The following is a 22012-nucleotide window of genomic DNA, read 5'->3' as shown; positions in this document are numbered from 1 at the left end:
TATCTCTCTCCAAGGAAGTTCAGCGGATACTAACAATTTCGAAACAGTGCATCCAAACCTTCAGACACTGCAGCTGTTTCGAAATTGTGTAGAGTCAAAAGTAGAGGCCATTGGGGAAGGGCCCACCTCCTGGTGTGACATATGCTCCGTAGTAGTAGGTACCAGTGTTGTCTTGGCCAGTCCGGAGCTATTATGATTCCCTTGGATCTGCTTTGATCTTTAGTAATATGGAGGTCATCAGTGGCAGAGGTGGGAATGCATAGATTGTTAGGAAGTTCCAGTTGAATGAGAGAGCATCTATTTTCCAAGCTTTTGGATGGTATGTCCTTGTGCAGAATTTTGGTAGAAGATGGTTGAGGTGCGAGGCAAATAGGTCCACTTCTGGCCTGCCCCATGTCGAAGTGAGTTGTGCGAAGACCTTCGGATGTAACCTCCACTCGTGTGGATCTGTGAAATTCCTGCTTAGGCTGTCCGCCAACACATTGTCTTTGCCTGGAACAAACTGGGATTGTAACTGGATGTTTAGGCTCAGTGATTTTTCCCAAAGATGCATTGTCAGTCTGCAAAGGGGGTAAGAGTGGGTGCCCCCTTGCTTGTTTACGTACCACATCACAGTGGTACTTGTCTGTCCGTATCAGTAAATGGCCTTGCTGAAGTTGGTGCTGAAAAGCCTCGATGGCATGCATTACTGCCAGCATTTCCTTTTGGTTTATATGCAGATGTGTTTCCTTTGGAGACCATTGTCCTTGTATACACCTGCCTTCCATGTGCGCCCCCCATCCAAGGTCTGAGGCGTCTGTGGTCATGGTCTGTTTTATCTGTGGCTTTTTGAATGACATACCTGTGTTTGCCTGGCTCACTGAGGCCCACCATAGGAATTCCTTTTGTAGGCATGGACTGAGCAGAATGATTGTCTCCAAGTTGTTGCGGTGTTGAGACCAAATGCTTTTTAGGTACCACTGAAGCTTTCTCATGTGTAGTCTTGCTAATGGAACCAGGAGAATGCAGGATGCCATGTAACCCAGGGCCTGTAGGAATCTCCTTGCAGTCATCTGGGTGAGTTTTGCTAAACCTTAGAAGTAATGAGTTAACTTCTCTTGCTTGTCTTCTGTCAGGTAAGCCATTTGAGAGGCTGTGTCTAGTTTGGCTCCCAAGAAGATTATTTGCTGGGATGGCTGCAGTCTTGACTTTTGGAAGTTGACTATGTATCCCAGAGCTTGAAGTAATCTTATGACATAGTCCAAGTTTTTTATCAACATCAATTTGTCGTCCGCTTGTATGAGGCAGTCGTACAGGTATGGGTAAATTTGTATCCCCTGGAGCCTGCAATGAGCAATTACTGAAGCCAGGCATTTTGTGAATACTCTGGGCGCAGTAGATAAGCCAAATGGCAATGCTGGGAATTGATAATGCTCTGGCCCTGCAAGAAATCTGAGGTATCTTCTGCAGCTGTGTCTGATAGGGACATGCAGGTATGCCTCCTTGAGGTCCAGAGTAAATCAGCCAAGACCCCTTGCCCAGCATGGGAAGGAGTTGCTGTAGAGTCAGCATTTTGAACTTTGGTACCATGAGAAAGGTGTTTAATGCGGACAAGTCCAGTATTGGTCTCCATTGAGATTCTTTTCTTGGAACAAGGAACAGTCTCGAGTAAAACCCCTGGTCTTGTTCTTGTTGTGGAACTCTATTGTTTTCATCCGAGTCAGCAGAGTGATTTGCTTGATAGCCTCTGCCCTCTGGTTTTGTGGTAGGTTTGGCATGCCTTGTTTTCTTGGCAAGGTATGAAAATGGAACCTGTACCCTCTCTGTCTATAATGTCCAAAATCCATTTGTCCTTTGTCAGTCTGTGCCAATTTTCTGCAAACAGAGATAATTTCCCGCCCAAGGGAGCTTCTATTTGTTCCCTGGTAGGCGGAAGTAGAGGAAAGTCATTGAGATTGTGGCTGTGGGGCAGGTGAAACCCCTGCGTCACTTTTGGTTTCCTGGCTGCCATTGTCTTCCCCTGTAAGGGACTCTGTATTGGCCTCTTCCTCGGCCATGTCTGTTTTTACCCCTTTGAAACTTTTCTGGATTAGGAAAGGACTAGTTTTTTGAAGGCCAATTCCTACTGAATCTGGGGGGTTGAACCTGGAGGAAATCTTTCACCGTCTGAACTGATTTTGCTTTTTCTTCGATGGTTTTTAACACATCCTTAGCATTAGCACCAAAAAGCTTGTTCTTTTCCAAAGGTGCATCCAAAAGTTTTGCCTTTACATGATCTGGTAGAGGTTGATCTTTTAACCACACGTCTACGAATGACTGCCCCTGTCATAGCTGCCCTACATGAAGCTTCCAGTGCATCATATCCACACTGCAGGAAGTGATTGCTTACTTGCCGAGTGTTATGTACAGCTTCCTGCAAAGCCTTCCTGTCTAAAGGATCAGGAGTGGCTAAAGTTTTTTGTAAATCTAACAGGAAATCCTGATATTTTAACATATGAAAAAGGCAATTCAAAGCTCTCATAGATAAGGTAGTGGATGTGTAAACCTTTTTGCCCCATCTCTCTAATGACCTAGCTTCCCTGTTGGAGGGCAATGGATTTTTAGAGGTGGAAGCTGAAACTCCTTTAGGCCCCTGTGAAATAGTTTCCAAATCAGCAGTATGGGCCCTGAATAAATGGGAATGAGTTTCTGGGACCCTGTAATACCGGTCTGGCTTGGCTGGAGCAGGAGGAAGAGAATCAGGGGTAGCACTAGAGTCAGAATATAAATCATCCAAAACATCAAGTACAGGGGGAATAGCTAAGGGCCTGTGCTGTGGCTTCTTAAGGAAAATCCTAAGGCGTTTTCTGGAATCAGAATATTCCTGCCCTTGCCACTTGAAATGTTCCCTCATGGTATGCAGAACTTCCCCAAAAGAAATATCCTCAGGAGGGGAGGCCGAGGGAATGGAATCATCTGCATCAGAGACCTCATAGGTCTGGAAGAGCTCTTCCTGGCTATCAGAGTGGACAGAGCCCTCAGAATCTTCATCTGAAGGAATAGGTTCAGAGGGTTCAATCCGGGGCCTTTTATCAGAAGGAGGCTGGGATCCCCTCTCAGGATGGGCCTGTGAACCTCTAATCATAGAAATTAAGTCAGCAGCCATGGACATAATTTGTGTCTTTGGAGTAGGCTGAGGTAAGGTTTTAGTAGTAAGATGTTTTTGTTTTGCTGGCTGCCTTAGCCCTAGTGTAGGCCTTAATAGACATGGCCATAGGAGGCCTGGCAGCTCCACGTGCAGGAGTGACCTTGTCTACAGCAATGGTCTCGGGCATTTCCTCGGTTTCGGTATCCGGTGGAAAATCGATAACTGGCGGAGTGATGTCCGGAATCGGAGTAGTCGGTAATGCGGTGTCTTCGGTTCGGAACGGTGGAAAGACAGTCTGAGGGAACTGGAGTACTCGCGCTGGGTTTTGGCGTGGAGTCGGTGGTAGACCCGGGCCAAGAATGTCGGTCCCGGTCTTTTCGCTTCTTGGGAGTATGCGATGTCGGGAGATCCGACGGCATGGTGTAAGCAAATTTATCGCCGAAAAAGTCTTCAGCGAACTCCGCCCGGCGCCTGAGAGTGCGCTTGTTGAAGCGAGCACAGGCTACACAGGCAGAGACGTCGTGGTCTGGGCCAAGGCAAGGAAGACAGCAAGAGTGGAAATCCTTATGAGGTATTTGTTTACCACAAGACAGACAATTGTTAACTTTTTCAGTAATTTCTGACATCGGCTGATGCAAGAAAAGGTCCCCAACGGGTTACTTAGCTTTTTTGATGACAGGAGCTGACCGACCGGCACTTGCCAACTGCTTCTGCTTCGGGCACCACGCGGCAAGAAAGACTGAAGAAAATGACGTCGGCTGATGCTTATGTACTCCAGCCGCTCTGACGGAGAGAAATGCGACATCAGCCGACGTCGGACCCAGACTTTGGAATCCAGCTGACCGAGGGCTGCCTGAGGCAGGACAACCCACATGTTATGACTGCAGTTGCATTCTTGAAGGACATCGGATAGTGCTTGTAGCCTGCTTTGAAGTGTAGGTATCTTCTGCAAGATTCCCTGATTGGCATGTGCAGGTGCGCTTCCTTTAAATCTAGTGTTGCAGGCCAGGCATCTTTGCCTGGCATAGAAAGCAACTGAAGAGTCAGCATCTTGAAATTTGGAATCGCCAAAAAGGTGTTTAGAGTACACAGGTCCACGATAGGATGGGTACCAGGAAAAGTCTGGAGTAAAAAACCTTATACTCTTTCTCTGTTAAGCATAGGGGCTGTTCAGTTGGTACCAGAAGAGGAAAGTACTTGCTTTTGGGCCTCTGCCCACTGATTTGGGGGTAGATCTGGCCACCCGCTTGGTGTTGGTAACATGTGGAAATGAAATCTGTACCCTTGGGACACTTATTTAAAACCCATTTGTCCTGGGTAATGCATTCCCAGTTCTTTGCATGAAGAGCAATCTTTCCCCCCAAGGAGGCGGTCAGTTGAGAAGTGCTTGGAAGTTTTTAAAGGAAGTCATTGAGACAGTTTACCATAGGAGGGAGTTTTATTACTCCCAGATTTGGAAGAGGCCCCCCACTGCTTAGTCCTGTGCGTACCCTGGGGCTGAAGCCTGGGTGCTCTGCTGGATATGGGTTTGGACTGAAGCTCTGGAAGAGGCAGAAACGGACCAATTCTCTGAAGGCCAATGCCTACTAAACCTTGGAGGTTGTACTTTAAGAAATATTTTACAGTTTGCATAGATTTAGCTTTTTCGTCCATCTTTTAAGAACAGCTTCTGCCTTGTTGCCAAACAGGCGGCCCTGATTTAAGGGTGCATCCAGTAATTTTGCTTTAACACGATCTGGCAAAGATTACTCCTCAAGCCAAGCATGCCTTCTAAGTACAGACCCAGTTACAGTAGCCCGGCAAGATGCCACTAGTGAATCAAAACCACATTGCAAAGTATGCTTTCCAACTTGTTCAGCTGAATGCAGTAAATCCTGTAAATCATTATTTTCAGCACAATCAGGAATCATTTTCTGTTTAAGCAATCCAAAAATATGCTGCTGGTACTTTAACATATGAAACTGGCAGTTTAAGGCCCTGATGGCCAAAGTTGCAGAAATGTATACCTTTTTACCCCATCTGTCCAGCACCCTGTAGTCTCTATCAGAGGGGGTAGGATTTTTGGCAGTTGTAGCTTTAATGTCCTTGGGTCCCAGTGAAATGGTTTCAGGATCTGCAGTAGGATTTTTAAAAAGGAACTTGAGTCAGGGACCCTGTAATATCCATCAGGTTTTCTGGGAGCAGGAGGTAGTGTGTCAGGAGCTAAGCTAGATTCCGAAAAGGCAACAATGTCTAGTACAGGAGGTATGGCTAAAGGCCTGTGCTGGGACAGGAGTAAGAAATCCCCAAGTCTCTTTTTAAAATCAGAGAAATTCTGACTTTCCCCAACGAAAATGCTCCCTGAGGGTATGCAAGGTTTCATCAAAAGAAAAATCCTCTGGGGAGGACGCAGAGGGAAGAGAGTCCTCAGCATCAGAATCCTCATAGGTAGAGAAGGGTAAATCCTAGTCAAAGGAAACAAAATTCAGAATCCTGGTCAGAAGTATCGTAAGCAAACTCAGTCCTAGGTCTCAGAGGGGGAAGGTTGGTTTCCCCTGATTAAAGTAATTGGGTCTTCAGCCATTCTTATTTGCTTTTTAGGCATAGAGGCCTGGAAATGCGGTCTGGGCGTCAGTTTACTAAGCATGATTCGAGTTTTAGGCCTTGAAGAAGATGGCATCGGTTTAATACACAAGTCAGTAGGCCTGAATACACCCTCAGAAGCCAGTGCCTGCACAGCAGCTCCGGACCCATTCAAGGTAGAGATATCGGCAGGTTCCACAGCTGAAGCATCTTGCGGCACACTGGACTCCAAATGCGTCTCAGTACAGGTCTGCGAATCATAAGTAGCAGGCACCAGGGGCTGCAAAAACACCTCACTGAGTACCGGCGAACTGGCGGCTGGCTTAGAAGTGTCGTCAGCAACTTTGGACCTCAGTGGCCTGTCCCTATCTTTGCGTTTTTTCGGAATGTCTGCAGTCAGACAGCTTACCAAAGACATATCGGGATAGAGCACCAAAATATTTAGAAGCATAAATATAGACTGATAGTTTGTGGTTTAAACAGGCACAACCGACAGCCTGGTCGTGGTCAGGGCCTAGGCATGGAATACAGCACGAATGAAAATCTTTTGAGGCATTTGCTTTCAACAAGTAATGCAATTATTTACTTTTACTGACATCGGGTAAGAGCAAGAAAGTTTCCCAACGGGGTACTTAGCTTTTAGTTGAAGACTTCGGTTCTGAAACTCAAAAAAGAAAATTTCAGGAGTTGGCTGACTGGCACTTGCGAACTGCTTCTGCTTTGGGCACCGCGCGGCAAGAAAGACTGATGCAATGGCATCAGCTGCATGTTTTATACCCGACAACCTGATGTCACAGAAGAGACTGCAACCGAAGCAGGACCCAAGACTTTGTTAATCACGCCAACTGAGGGCTACTGCAAGCAAATAACCCAAATGTGATTAATGCAACAGTGAAACACGATCACCAAGAAAGTCACAAAATCACATTCCCCCACACAAAGCACAGCAAAAAGCACTTCCTTCAGCCCCAAAAATAAAAATCACTGTTTGCAGTTTTTGCTATTGTGCTGAAAAGTTTTTAAACTACTTTTTCTCTCGTTTAAACAGTGATTTTTATTTTTGGGGCTGAAGGAAGTGCTTTTTGCTGTGCTTTGTGTGGGGGAATGTGATTTTGTGACTTAAAAAGTAGTTTAAAAACTTTTCAGCACAATAGCAAAAACTGCAACCAAAAAAGCTTTTCCACTGCTTTAAAGTAATTGTTTCTCACAAAAATTTAAACAAATTTCATGTACTTTCCTCCTCCAGGAAGACTCGCACAGAGGAGAGCTCTTGGCGGCAGGAAAGCTCTGAAAAACTTGGCACCCAAACCAGTCTTAGCACAGCTTGAGCTATGTAATAGTTTGGACATGTGGATGGTACCCTAATAGCTTGGAAGTTAGCTGGCTGTTGACACCCTATACAGGATACATCCTGAATAGCTTAGGCTACTGCAGCAGATATCAATATGAAGATCCAAATGTGAAAACGTGGCAGCCCCAAGCTTGCTCTTGGAAATATGGAGAAAAAAGCGTTTTGTGGAGAGGAAACCACTACCACTTGCACTTTAACCAATGAAGTAGAAAAGCTACCCAAACCCCTTGGGATCAACCCAATCCTCATTGGTTTCTTTTATTTCCTGTTTGAAATGGAGCTCCATCAGAGATCAACAAACCATTTAAAAATAAACTAATTTTTATGTTGCCGTAAAGCCTGGGGCTAAAAATTCTTGCAAACATTGCATATGGCACAGAGGTCTACCCTCAGGCACACAGGTCTACCCTCAGGCACACAGTACAAAGTGTGTGCATCCTGGTGGGAGGATCTTTGGACCACATTCTGAACTTTTTTGAAAGCCAGAAGCATTACTCAATTAAATTCACAACCCAAAACAATTGACAGAATTGTTAATATGGTCAAAACAGAAATGCTACAAAACCTGATTAAACGCTGGCAGAAAACAAGGGGGAAAAGATAGGGTCGGGAGTGGGGAGAAAGTATTACAGAAAAATTAACCATGGGGAACAGGACAAAAAAAGAAAAAAAATGCAAAAATAGGACCTGAAATACACTACTACTGAGATGAAGCAATGGAATTAAACACATCTAGGATAGTCTCTCTGTGCTGCACTTAAATGTGACAAATGAACTCTGGTTATAAAAGGAAGAGTTTTGCATTACATGAACTACAAGAGTTTGAGCCAGGGAGAATTTTAGAGCCTGAAAGTTTTAAAGGTGTTGAATGACTTAAGTCTACATTCAGTCCTAAAGTTACAGCAGCTGGACTTTACTCATAGATCCTGGTTTCTTTGTTTCCTTAAATGTAGTCTCAATAACTTTGTAAGGATTTACTACAGGCTCAAAGTCAGGGTTGAGAACCCAGACAAAACATGGGGGAGGGGGGGGGTTATTCTTTGGTAGTTGGGAAATCCAAAGGCTTCCACAGTAGGAAATAATCATTCAGAAATGCAAAAGATCATGAAAATGTCGGTGTGGGTAATCCACTTACCAGTTATGTTCATTAGTACGAGTCATGACGACTAAATAAGACCAAAAACTCAAACATGGAATACAGAAAAATAGAGGGTGACAACAACCAAAGAGGTGGTATGTGAAATGCACAAAAAATTTCAAAATGGGGGGACAAAGAATAGAGGGTAAAGGTTGCCAGATCTGTTGAGTTTCTACAGTTTTTTTTTTTTTTTTTTGAAAAATGTAGCCCTGGCTGTTTAGATTCCAACCAAACAGGTTTCTTGCACTACTAAATGGTAAAAATGAGAGAGAAAGAGAACGGGCATTAAGGCATTGAGGGAAGGGGAAAGAACATAACAGCCTGGGAAAGTTTCACCTGCTGAGTTCAGCATGCAGAGCAAGCTAAATTCTAGAGGTTAAAGACTAAATTCTCCCCAGGTGGATCAGAGAAACTTAAAAGCACAACAAATTATGGGGTTGGGATTGGTGGTTAGCAGCTTCAGAATGCATGTGCACAAAGATCCTAAAGTAATTAATATGTCAATCACATCTAATTGCAGCCACTACTCAGTGAAATAAGAGCTTGCATTTATTACAATGTAGTAAATGGGTAATGTTAAATTTCTACACATTCAAAATTCTGGTGTGCATCTGATCTGGTTAAATTTGCCCATAATACTAGCGATGGAAAGTCAGAGTCCCCATAAACATGGGCACAGACAGTAACAGGCTACAGTCAAATGTTTTTTGCTCTCCTCTTTGCTTTACCAGTACAATTCAATTCCTCATGTTAACCATATTTACACTGCATACTTTCAAATCATCCAAACCAATTTTTGCAAATTTGTTTTTCCCTATCAAATCCTGCTGGAATTTTTAACTCATGACTGATTTTGCAGCATTCCTTAATCTGCACTTCAATATAAATTCAACTACACAGATTTTACGGTCAAGTACAAATAAACTTCAATAGTTTAACAAAATTAAATATTCTTACCTTTAGCGCTACAAGGAGAGAAACTGTTTCCACAGAATAATAACCTCTATCTACATAATCTCCCATAAATAAATAATTTGTGTCTGGTGATTTGCCTCCTATTTTGAATAGCTCCATAAGATCATGAAATTGCCCATGAACATCTCCACAAACGGTGACAGGGCATCTAACATCTTGAACATTAGATTCTTTAGTCAATATTTCTTTTGCCTGTCAGGAAAAAAAAAACACATTTAATACCAATACTATATAAAGCACCAAATAAGACTACACAGCTCTACTGCCTCAAAACGAAAGTCAAAGCTCATAAAATTCACATCACAAAATACTGGTGATAAAATTTCTGATGGCAGATACTACAGCTTGGCCAAAACGGTCTACCCATTTCCTGGACTTCCTTGAGAAAAAACAATTTTTCACAGCTCATCCTTCCAGCCAGTTAACCTTCCAAAATATACTGTATGCATTCTTAAATGGTGTCCCACTTACCATAATTGTATTAATTTTGCAGTACTAATCCTTAGTGCTTCCTGTCATGAAGCCCAGAACAAGTCCAATTTCCAGTCTTCGTGCCACCCCAAAACGATGGACGTTCAATGACAAAGGACCGGATGCAAGGGTACAAGAAAGGCATCTGTCAGAGCTATCTTCAGGTCTTTTCTAAGCCAAGAAAAACAGTTTGATGCCCAAGAACAAGACTTCCCCCCAGCTGTTTGATCTTGGTTGCAAGAGCAAAGGATAAGGAAACAAGGACAGCTGAGATGAGGCAAAGGGATTATACACCGCAGAAAAATACAGTTGTGTACCTACCATAAATGTAGATGTTAGAGTATATTCACTGTTGCAGTCATTACACTTTGGTTATCCTGCTGGCAGGCTACCCGCAGTTGGCCTGAATTCCAAGTCCTGGTCCGGCGTCGGTTGCAGTCACCTTCCCCGAGGACAGTGCGCCAGGGGTATACAAGATGCAGACGCCATTGCCTTCAGTTTTTCTTGCATCAGATGTCGGGTGTCCCCAAGAAGGTAGGCAATACATATTGCTTATAACACACTAAAAAACAATACCTTCATCTACAAGCAAATACACCACATAGGTTGTATAGGATAGAGAAGTATAGATAAGTCCCAGCAAAGAAAGGGGGATGGTGGGTGGGTAACCTGGACTGCAACAGTGAATACACTAACATCTACATTTATGGTAGGTACACAACTATACTATGTTCATAGTGTTTCACTGTTGGTCATTACACTTGGGTTGAATCCCAAAGCTGAGGTAGGGCAGCTGGGTCTAAATAGGATTCGGAGAGGCTATGAAGCCTTGCAGAACTGAAGTGGCAAAGCCTGCTCTGGATTTAGAGTAAAGAGGTAAGTGATGATGATTGGTAAAAAAAAAGTGTGCACTGAACTCCAAGTTGCAGCCTCAAATTTCCTTGGTTGGTAATCCTCTGAGAAAGGCTGAAGTGGCTGCTGCCCTGGTAGAATGTGGCCTAATATTCTTAGGCACTGATTTGCCATGCTGTGCATAGCAGAAACGAATGCACTGCCTTATCCATTTTGAAATAGTCTGCTTTGAAATGGCCTTTCCTTGTGATCCTGCAGCATATGCTTCAAACAGTTATTCAGTTTTTCTGAAAGCTTTTGTTTTGTCCAAGGAGAAGCGTAGCTGCCTGTGTTATGTCCGAAGTCTCTCCCCTTTATTCTGGGGATTTGGATAAAATGCTGGCAAATTAATGGTTTGGTTAAGAGCCACACTGGATACTACCTTTGGCAGAAATGTTGGGTTTGTCCTTAGAGAAACCCTGTCTGGATGAAAAATTATAAAAGGTTCCACTGCCATTAATGCTGAGACTCTTCTTGCTGAAGTTACTGCTAGAAGCAGAGCAGTTTTCCATAAGAATTTTATATCAGCTGTATTGGCTGGCTCAAAAGGAGGCAGTGTGAGCTTTTCCAAGACAAAGTTGAGGTCCCATGTAGGTATTGGTGCTCTCCTTGGGGGTCTTATGTTTTTTGTCCCTCTGAGGTACTGTCTTAGCAGTGGATGTGAGAAAATAGGAGGTTCCGTATTGTAATGAGCTGAAATGGCAGACGCATGGATTTTAACTGATAAGGATAGGCCTTTGTCCAGCATCTCAGGTATTGTAAAATCTGAGGAATATTTGGAACAAGTGGTTCAAGTCCTTGTGCCTGGTTCCAAGCACAGAATCTTTTCCATTTTTCTGCATAGGATTTCCTGAGTTGGCTGTGCAGGATCAGATTGTTTTGTTGAGTCAGAAGACGAGGAATTTTAGGTGAAGTCCAAGCTGGGCCTTGAGACAAGCTCTATAGGATTGGGTACCAGTGCTGGTGTGGCAATCAGAATAATTTTTGGCTTCTCGTCTGACTTTTAGGAGTACCTTGGGGAGGAGAGGCAGTGGTGGAAAGGCATAAACTGTTAGGGTTTTCCAGCTGAATGATAGAGCATCCACTTTCCATGCTTGTGAGTGAGAAGTCCTTGTGCAGAATCTTTGTAGTTGGCAGTTGTGAGGGGAGGCAGAAAGATCTATGCCGGGGCATTCCCATTTCTTGGTTATCATGCTGCAGACCCGTGGATCTAGTTTCCACTTGAGGGTCCATGAGGTTTCTGGTTAGTCTGCCAGAGTATTTTTCTTTCCTGGCAAGACTTGCCTGCAGATGTACTTGATAGGTCAGTGCTGTGCTCCACAAAGTCATGGCTTGCCTGCAGAGGGGGTAGGAATGCGTGCCCCCTTGCTTATGTACCAAATAACTGTAGTATTGTCCGTCCTTAGCAATAGTTGTCCTGGATGTAGTAGATCCTTGAAAGCTGTCAGTGCATTCTGTACAGCTAGCATCTCTTTTTGATCGATATGAAGATGCATTTGATTCGTGGGCCACGTGCCCTGAAAACATTTTCCTGCCATGTGTGCCCCCAGGCATAATCCGATGCATCTGTTAGGGTCTGCCTGGCTGCGGGTATAGTGAAAGGCTGTTCCTTGTGGTGACAGGCTAGTGCCCACCATCGAAACTCCTGTTGCAGGCAGGGGATAAGAGTTAGTTTCCAGGCTGTAGCAATGTTGAGTCCAAACACTTTTTAAATACCATTGTAGCTTCCTCATATGCAGTCTTACATATGGAATTAGCAGGATGCCATGAAGCCCAAAGCCTGCAGAATTTTTCTTGCAGGTAATTGGGTCTTTGTTGCCATCAGGTAATTGGGTCTTTGTTGCCATCATTTGAAAGTAATGGGTCAGTTGCCTTGGCTTCTCACGCCAGACAAGCAATCTGGGCAGTTGTGTTTAAGCTTGCACCCAGGAATACTATCTCTTGAGGGCACTAGTTTGGATTTCTTTTCGTTTACTGTATACCCTAGGCAAATTAGTAATTTTTACAAATGCCAGATGCTTTAGTAGAATGTCCTTGCTCTCTGCTTGAATAAGGCAGTCGTCCAAGTAGGGATATATTTGAATTCCTTTTGGTCTGCAAAATGCAATTACTGGTGCCAGGCATTTAGTGAAGACCCTGGGCGCAGTAGACAAGCCAAAGGACAGTGCAGAGAATTGGTAATGCATTGAGCCAGCTATGAATCTGAAGTATCTTCTGCAAGATTGTCTGATTGGGACATGCAGGTATGCCTCGGAGGTCCAAAGTAACTAGCCAAGCCTTCTTGCCCAGCATGGGTAAAAGTTGCTGCAGTGTCAACATTTTGAAAGTATTTAGAATAGACAGGTCAAGTATTGGTCTCCAGGCTTTGTCCTTTCTGGGTACCAAGAATAGTCTTGAGTAAAATCCTTGGCCCTGCGCTCTTGCTGTGGTATTTTTTGAATAGCCCTCATGTCCATGAGAGCAGAAATCTGTTTTTGTGCCTCTGCCCATTGATTGTGTGGCAGGTCTGACATACCTTTTGACCATGGTAGGGTGTGTAAGTGGAACCTGTAACCCTGAGAAACAATATTCAGAACCCATTTGTCCTGGGTGATCATGTGCCAATTTTTGTGAGAAAAGTACTAGTCCCCCGTCCCCCCAAGGGTGCTGCCAAGAGGCAAGTGCTTGGTATTTGTACAGGAAAGTCATTGGGACTGTTTCCTATAAGGTTGTGATTGGTCTTCTCCGCCTTTGGGGGCTGAAGCACCCCATTTTTTAGGTCTGTATGAGCCTTGGGGCTGAGATCTGCCTCTGTGGCCTGTGACACTGGAAAGGACCAATTTTTAGTAGGCCAGCTCCTGCTAAATCTAGGTGGCTGAACCTGTAAGAAATCTTTTACTGTCTGCACTGACTTTGCTTTATCCTCCATTTTCTTTAACACCTCTTCTGCCTTAACACCAAAAAGTATCATGCTGTAAAGGAGCATCCAATAATTTTGCTTTAACATGATCAGGTAAACTCAAGCACGCCTTCGAATGACAACCTGTAACTGCAGCCCTGCAAGATGCCTCTAATGAATCAAAACCACATTGCAAAGTATGCTTTCCCACTTGTTCAGCTGCATGCAATAAATCCTGCATTTCCTTGTTCTCAGGACATTCAGGGCTTGTAAGCATTTTCTGTTTTAACAAAGACATTAAGTATTGTTGATATTTAAGCATGTGAAACTGGTAGTTTAAAGCCCTTACAGCTAAAGTAGCAGAGGTGTAAACTTTCTTCCCCCATCTGTCCAGCGCTATAGAATCCCTATCAGAGGGAACAGGGTTTTTTGCAGTGGAAGTCTTGACCCCTTTGGGACCCTGAGAAATAGTTTCTGGATCAGCAGCAGGGTTTTTATAAAGAAATTTAGGAGAGTCTGGAACCCTGTAATACCCATCTAGCTTAACTGGTGCAGGAGGTAAAGAATCGGGAGTTAAACTGGATTCAGAAAAAACAACAATATCTAGTACAGGGGGACAGCAAGAGGCCTGTGCCGAGGCAATAAAAGAAAGTCTGAGCCTTTTCTTGGATTCTGAATAACCCTGGCTCTCCCAATGGAAATCCCTCATGGTGTGCAGGGTTTCCCCAAAAGAGTAGTCCTCAGGAGGAGAGGCTGAAGGGATAGATTTCTTCAGCATCAGAAACATAATAGGGAGGAAGACAATATCCCTGTTCTGAAGAGGAATCAGAAGAAATAGAAACCTGGTCAGAGGAGTCTTAATCAGGGTCTTGCCTAGGCCTTTTATCAGGAGGGGGATGGGAACCCCTGATCAAAGTAATTAGGTCCTCGGCCATTTTGAGCATCTGTTTCTTTGGCATGGATGACTGTCCAGGAGAATGCTGTACTTGTTTTCTTTAAAGGTGTTTTAGACTTTGCCTTGGCTGCTGAAGTGGTCTTGACAGCAAGCTGTGTAGGTCTGAAAACACCCTCAGAAGCAGATGCCTGCTCAGCGGCTCCAGACCCATCTGAGGGAATTGTTTCCATAGGCCCAATACCTTGAGTTTCCAGAGGCCTAGCTGTCTCCACGTGAGAGTCTGAGGCAGCCTGTGGCTCTGAGGTAGTGGGTGTCAGGGGCTGCGAAAGCGCCTCACTGAAAACCGGCGACTGGCGTAGAAGAGGCTTCATCGGTTTTGGACCTCGGATGCCTGTCTTTGTCCTTGCGCTTTTTATGGACTACGGTCAACGGTTGTTCCAACAGCATTATAGTTAAACCTTCGGCCGAACCGATGCTTAGTGTGTTAGTTGAATCTAGCACAAAACTGACAACTAGCAACATCGTGGTCAGGGCCTAGGCAAGGAATACAGTAAGAATGAAAATCCTTCTGAGGTATTTGCTTCCCACAAGAAATACAATTGTTAACTTATACTGACACCGGTCTGGAGCAAGAAAAAGATTCCCCAAAGGGGTACTTGGCTTTATTGAAGACTTCGGATTTGAAATTCAATTTCGAAAATCTCAGGAGTCGGCTGACTGGCACTTGCGATCTACTTTTGCTTTAGGCACTGCACGGCAAGAAAGACTGAAGAAAATGGCATTGGCTGCATCTTATATACAACCTGGCGCACTGATGTCAGGGAAGAGACGACAGCAACCGACGCCGGACCAGGACTTTGGAATTCAGGCAGACTGCGGGTAGCCTGCCAGCAGGAAAACCCAAGTGTAATGACTGCAACAGTGAAACACGAACATCAAGGATGGTCCCCACACAGTTCAGGAGTAGTAGGAGGCTGGGAATATGAAATACAAAGTACAGTTTTGTACCTACCATAAATGTAGATGTCCGAACAGGATAGCATCTGCAGTCATAACAAATGGGTTGTCCTGTCGTCAGGCAGCCCTTCGGTCGGCCGGATTCCAAAGTCTGGGTCTGGCCTCGGCTGGTGTCGCACTTCACCCGTCATCTCTCCTGGTCTTCGGGTATAAAGGCATCAGCCGACGCCATTTTCCTCTGTTTCTTGCCCCAGATGCCAGCTGCCCTCTTGGAAAACTAAATTTTGGATAAATGCCAATGTTTCCAAAAAAAATAGTAGGCAAACACAAAAAATAAGCATGTATGTACATATATACAAACAAATACACCATAAGAGACCCCCCCCCCTAGCTAGCTATTAGGAGGGTAAATACCCTAAGAGTACCACAGAGGGGAAGGAGGATGGGTAATCCTGACTGCAGATGCTATCCTGTTCGGACATCTACATTTATGGTAGGTACAAAACTGTACTATGTCCTTCAAGGATGCATCTGCAGTCATAATAAATGGGTAGAATACCATAGCCAAACTAGGGGAGGAGGAAGAAGAATTATGGTGTAGTTAGGATCCCTTGCAAGACAGCAGTGGCAAACCCTGCTCGGGATCTAGAGTATAGAGGTAAGTTGTAATGCTTGGCAAATGTATGCACGGAGGTCCAAGTAGCCGCCTCAATAATGTCCTTGGTAGCCACTCATCGTAAGAAAGCTGTGGTAGTGGCTGTAGCCCTTGTAGAGTGAGGTCTTATGTTCTGTGGAATTTGCTTTCCATGGTAGGAGTAACAGAATCTTATGCAATTTCCTATCCATTTAGAGATTGTCTGTTTGGAAATTGCTTTTCCTTCCCTTCCTGTTGCATAGGCTACTAAAAGCTGGTCAGTTTTTCTGTTACCTTTGGTTCTGTCCAGGTAGTAGCGTAACTGTCTATGTACATCCAAGGTATGCAGCAGTCTTTCCCCCTTGTTCTGTGGATTGGGAAAGAAGGTAGGTAGGTGGATTGCCTGGTTTAGAGATACTCCGGATACCACCTTAGGCATAAATGTAGGATTAGTTCTCATGGACACTATCTTGATGGAAGATTAGGAAAGGTTGTACTGCCATTAAGGCTTGTAGTTCCGAAACCCTTCTTGCTGAAGTAATTGCCAGTAGGAAAGCAGTTTTCCATGATAGGTGTTGAAGATCTGCTGTTGCTGCTGGTTCAAATGGAGGGAGTGTCAATTTTTCTAGCACAAAGTTAAAGTCCCATGCTGGTAATGGTGGTTTCCTAGGAGGTTTTAAATTCTTGATTCCTCTGAGGAACTGCCTGAGTAGAGGATGTGAGAAGACAGGGGGATCGAAGCTGTATCCTGCAGAAATAGCTGATGCATGTATCTTGATGGAGGAATAGGACAGGCCTGTATGTAGAAGCTCTGCCAAGTACTCCAGGATGTTAGCAATGTCTATCTTTGACACATCTTTTCCTCTTTCAGTACTCCAAATGACAAACCTTTTCCATTTTCCTGCATAGTTCCTTCTTGTTGAAGGTCTGCGGGCTTCAAGGATAATGTCTTTCACCCTTTGGGATAAATCTGGGTTAGTTGCTGTTATGTGATGTTCCAGGCAGTGAGTTGCAGAGTTTTTAGGTTTGGATGCATGATGTTGTAGTTGTTCTGAGTTATCAAAGGCATCAGAGGTAGTGTCCACGTTCTCCCCCGAGACATGCTCCTCAGCAATGGATACCAGTGTTGTCTTGGCCAATTTGGAGCTATCAGAATTATCCTTGGACGTTCCTCTGATTTTTAGTACCTTGTGCATCAAAGGAAGAGGTGGAAATGCATATGCTGTCAGGCCTTTCCAACTGAAGGATAGAGAGTCCACCTTCCATGCTAGTGGGTGGTATGTCCTTGTGCAGAATTTCTTGAGCTGGTGATTGAGTGGGGATGCGAATAGGTCTATTTGTGGCATTCCCCATTTCTTTGTGATGGCCTTGAAGATGTCCGGGTGTAGCATCCATTCGTGAGCATCCGAGGTGGTTCTGCTTAACATGTCTGCTAGGATGTTTTCTTTTCCCGGTACAAATATTGCCTGTAACTGGATGTTGTAGCTCAGAGCCATATTCCAAAGGTCCAGAGTCATTCTGCATAGGGGGTATGAATGAGTGCCTCCCTGTTTGTTGATGTACCACATAACTGTGGTGTTGTCCGTCCTTATTAAATGGCCTTCTTTGAGGAATGGTCTGAAATTCTGGATTGCTAGTTTTACTGCCAGCATTTCTTTTTGATTTATGTGCAGGTGCAGCTGTTCTGAAGTCCATAATCCTTGTATGCATTTGTCCAGCATGTGTGCCCCCCAGCCTAGGTCTGAGGCGTCCGTTGTGATGGTTTGGCTTGCTTGAAAGTTGTGGAAGGGCAAACCTGGGTTTGACTGGCATGCTTGAGCCCACCATAGGAACTCTTGTTTCAGGCATGGTATTAGTGGGATTTCGGTTTCTAAGCTGTGCCTGTGTTGAGACCATAAATTCTTTAGGTACCACTGTAGCTTTCTCATATGCAGTCTGGCATGGGGGACCAGGATTATGCATGATGCCATGAAGCCCAAGGCCTGCAGTACTTTTCTTGCTGTTAGTTTGTTCTGCTTTGTTAATGCCAAGAAGTAAAGAGGGAGTTGTTCTTGTTTTTCTGCAGTTAGGAATGCCATCTGTTTTACTGTGTCCAATTCCGCACCCAAGAATGTTCTTGTTTGGGATGGTATCAGTCTTGACTTTTTTAAATTGACTGTGTATCCCAGGGCTTGTAGTAAGCAAATGACTTCGTAAGTCTTTTGTCAGCTTGCTTTTGTTGTCCGCTTGTATCAGGCAGTCGTCCAGGTATGGATAAATTTGGATTCCCTGTAGCCTGCAATGAGCGATTACTGATGCCAGGCATTTTGTGAATACTCTGGGCAGTAGATAAGCCAAAGGGCAATGCTGAGAATTGATAATGCTCTGATCCTGCAAGAAATCTGAGGTATCTTCTGCAATTTGGTCGTATGGGGACGTGCAGGTATGCCTCCTTGAGATCTAGAGTAACCAGCCAACACTCCTTGCCCAGCATGGGAAGAAGTTGCTGCAGAGTCAGCATTTTGAATTTTGGGACAATGATGAATGTGTTTAAGACGGACAGGTCGAGAATAGGTCTCCAACTTTTCTCTTTTCTTGGTACTAGGAAGAGTCTGGAGTAGAATCCTTTGCCCTGTTCTGTTAGAGGTACTCTTTCCACAGCTCCCATCTTTGTTAATTGAGCTATCTGCTTTAGAGCTTCTGTTTTTTGATTTGGGGGTAGGTTTGGCATTCCTCTTTTTACTGGTAAGGTGTGGAAATGAAACCTGTAGCCTTGGTCTATGGTCTGCAAAATCCACTTGTCTTTTGTGATATAGTGCCAATTTTTTGAAAATAAAGCTAACTTTCCGCCTAAAGGTGCTGCTATTTGTTCCCTGGTAGGCGGTGTCAGAGCCAAGTCACTGTGATTGTCCTGTTGCAGTGGCAGTGGTTGTGTCTGTGCCTCGCTGGTTATTGCCTTGCCACTGGCGTCCTCTATAGGCACCTCCTCTGGATTGATTTCTGCCTCTGGCACGTCTATTCCTGCCTCTGGAGTCTGGAAAGGACCAATTTTTGGAAGGCCAGTTCCTGCTAAACCTTGGGGGCTGAACCTGTAAGAAATCCTTAACTGTTTGTACAGATTTTGCCTTCTCTTCCATTTTCTTCATTACTTGCTGAGCAGGAATACCAAATAGACTGGCCTTATCCATAGGAGCATCTAACAGCTTTGCTTTAACATGATCCGGCAAGACCTGTTCTTTCAACCATGCATGCCTTCTTATAACTGTGCCAGTCATGGCTGATCTAAATGAAGCCTCCAGTGCATCATAGCCACATTTTAAAGAATGGTTACTAACCTGCTGAATGTTATTCACCATTTCTAAAACATATTTCTTATCTAAGGAGTCAGAGGACAGTTTCTTAGTTAACTGATCAAGCATAAAATCTTGGTATTGGATCATATGAAACTGACAGTTCAAAGCTCTAGCTGAGAGAGTAGCAGAGGTGTAAACTTTTTTCCCCCATCTCTCTAAGGATCTGGATGAGGTCGAAGCTACTGCCTTAGGCCCCTGGGAGATAGTCTCAGGATCTGCAAGTGGGGCCTTGTATAGGTGGTGATGAGTGTCTGGTACCCTGTAAAACCTATCTGGTTTGGCAGGGGCTGGAGGTAAAGTATCAGGAGCAGTGCAAACATCATTAAATGCATCATCCACAACAGGCAGAACTGGAGGTATAGCTAAGGGCCTATGTTGTGGTAAGTGTAGAAAGGTCCTAAGCCTTTTTCTTGAATCTGAGAAATCTTGTCCCTGCCATTGGAATTGTTCTCTCATGGCATGTAAGGTTTCCCCAAAGGAAAATTCCTCTGGTGGAGAGGCAGAGGGAATAGATTCTTCAGCATCGGAATCTTCATAAGTAGAAAAAGGAGCTTCTGGATGGTCTGTAATGTCTGAATCATCCGAAGAATCATCTGAGGACACTGGCTCTGGGGGCACTGCTCTAGGTCCCTTTTCTGGAGGCTGAGAGGCCCTGTCTGGGTGAGATTGGGATCCCCTAATTAAAGAGATGAGATCCTCTGCCAAAGTAAGCATTTGTGAACTGGAACTGGGCCTTTGTGAGGGGGGCTTAACAGGCACTAATTTTGCAGTTTTGGCTGCTTTAGCCCTGGCAAAGGCCTTAATAGACATGGCTGCAGGAGGCCTAGCAGCACCACGTGCTGGGGTAGAGACATCCAAAGGGATGGTGTCTGATAAATCAATAGGAACCACATTAGTAGGCAAAACTTCAGAGGCCGATTCAACTAGGGTAGCAGGAGCCTCGGTAGTAGTCATGGATTCGGCTGAAGACTGACCCGTTTGCTCGGTTTTGGCCGAAACAGAGACTCGCGGTTTGCTTAACCGCGGTTTCGGCCGAAACCGCGGACCACGAGTGTCTGTCTTTTTCTTTGCGTTTTTTAACAGTTTGAGTAGTCGGAGGATCCGACGGCATAATTTACGCAAAATCCGAGCCGAAAAACTGTTCAGCGAACTCCGACCGACGCCTAAGCGTTCGTCGGTTGAAGGAAGCACAGGCTAAACAGGCTGCTACGTCGTGGTCTGGGCCTAAACAAGGTAAGCAGTAAGAGTGGAAATCCCTATGAGGTATTTGTTTCCCACAAGTTAAACAATTATTGACTTTTTCTGACATCGGCTGAGGCAAGAAAGAGTCCCCAACGGGGTACTTAGCTTTTTAGAAGTCTTCGAAGTAGTATTCGGTAGTAGTAATCTCTGGATCTGACTGACCGGCACTTGCGAACAGCTTCTGCTTCGGGCGCCACGCGGCAAGAAAGACTGAGGAAAATGGCGTCGGCTGATGCCTTTATACCCGAAGACCAGGAGAGATGACGTCGGGTGAAGTGCGACACCAGCCGAGGCCAGACCCAGACTTTGGATTCCGGCCGACCGAAGGGCTGCCTGACGACAGGACAACCCATTTGTTATGACTGCAGATGCATCCTTGAAGGACATCACTGATCTACTCAAATTCCAGCAATTATTTTAAGTGGGACACAATTGTGCCAAGTTCTCTGTAGTCAATGTTGAAACTAAGATTAGGAAATATTTTGTGGGATGGCAGAAGTGAACCTATCCACTTCAGTACTGCTTTACCTTTCATACCCGTTTGAACACGGCCTTTTATTCCAGCATAAAAGTCCATGTTTCTGCTATCTCAGCTTGCTTGCAGAAAGCTCCACCTCTCTTCTCACTCCCACATGAAACTAGTTCTAAAAATAGGTGATTCATTCGAGCCTCCCAGAAGGGAGGCTGTTCCACCATGGGGCCTAAACTGTTTTGGAAAAACTAATGCCACCACCCTTTGAGCCAGCTTCTACTGCACCCGCACGAGATACTCATCTGGAAGACCACCTTCCTTATAAGCAGTCACAGCTAAGAGTCTGAACTGCAGGCCCTTATGTATAGAGCCCTTTGTAGTCTTCCACAGCAACAGGGGAATCCCCAGAACAAACCCATCATTCATGTTCAAGGTGGTTTCAAAACGCACCCTAAAATCAGCTCAGACTAGTCTTCCCAAACCCACAGAATAAAGTGAAAAGAATTCGCCAAACATTGGATGCCTACAGACAGGTAATTAAAGCTAGCCTTTTTAACCTCTGGTTCTCTAGGTATAAATTGAGGGCAGCCAGACAGTTTTGGGAACAAATAACTGGCAGATCGTACAGAAGGAATGGTAATGTTCCTGGCCTAGACAGAGCAAGCTTCATCGGAGTCTGTCTGGAATTTGACGTCCACATCATTTCCTCTTCCTAGCAGACATCGGCCAATGAAACATGCAACCTAAGCTCAAGCAAAGACTACAGTAAGGTTTCCCCCAACGGGGTACTTCGCTTTAGATGTCTTAAGTGGAGCAATGCAATCTGACATTCGACTGCAGCAGAAAATTCTTGCTAGTCTGTGCGTGCAGACATCACATTTTAAGGCCCCTGGTTTATGCCCCTGTGTGTAACGTCTCAAGCACTAGCAGCAACCAGGCTTGAGCTTTGGCATAGGAGCAGACGTTAGAGTCACCCGAGGTGGAGGATCCCACAGTAAGAATACAATATAAGAATAGGACATCAGGTATTACCTAGACAGAAAAACTATGGACAGGGCAGACCAGTTGGTGTCCTTTGCAGAGGGGAACATGTAAAGCTCATCTCAAA

General features: G+C 44.7%; 1 protein-coding gene across 2 annotated transcripts in view; it reads right to left on the bottom strand.

Annotated features, from left to right (window-relative positions):
• PPP2CA (protein phosphatase 2 catalytic subunit alpha) overlaps nucleotides 1-22012 on the bottom strand; it is a 741847-nt gene that overhangs the window by 537496 nt on the left and 182339 nt on the right. For both annotated transcript variants that reach the window (XM_044069242.1, XM_044069243.1), the window contains exon 2: nucleotides 9115-9324. In XM_044069242.1, coding sequence (XP_043925177.1) covers nucleotides 9115-9324 — 210 coding nt within the window. The remainder of the gene's footprint in view (nucleotides 1-9114; nucleotides 9325-22012) is intronic.

Source organism: Protopterus annectens, chromosome 4.part0 (genome assembly GCF_019279795.1).
Source record: "Protopterus annectens isolate FY-2018-M chromosome 4.part0, PAN1.0, whole genome shotgun sequence".
Lineage (NCBI taxonomy): Eukaryota > Metazoa > Chordata > Ceratodontiformes > Protopteridae > Protopterus > Protopterus annectens.
The sequence above is the reverse complement of the archived record's forward strand: the minus strand, read 5'-3'. Positions and strand labels throughout refer to the sequence as shown.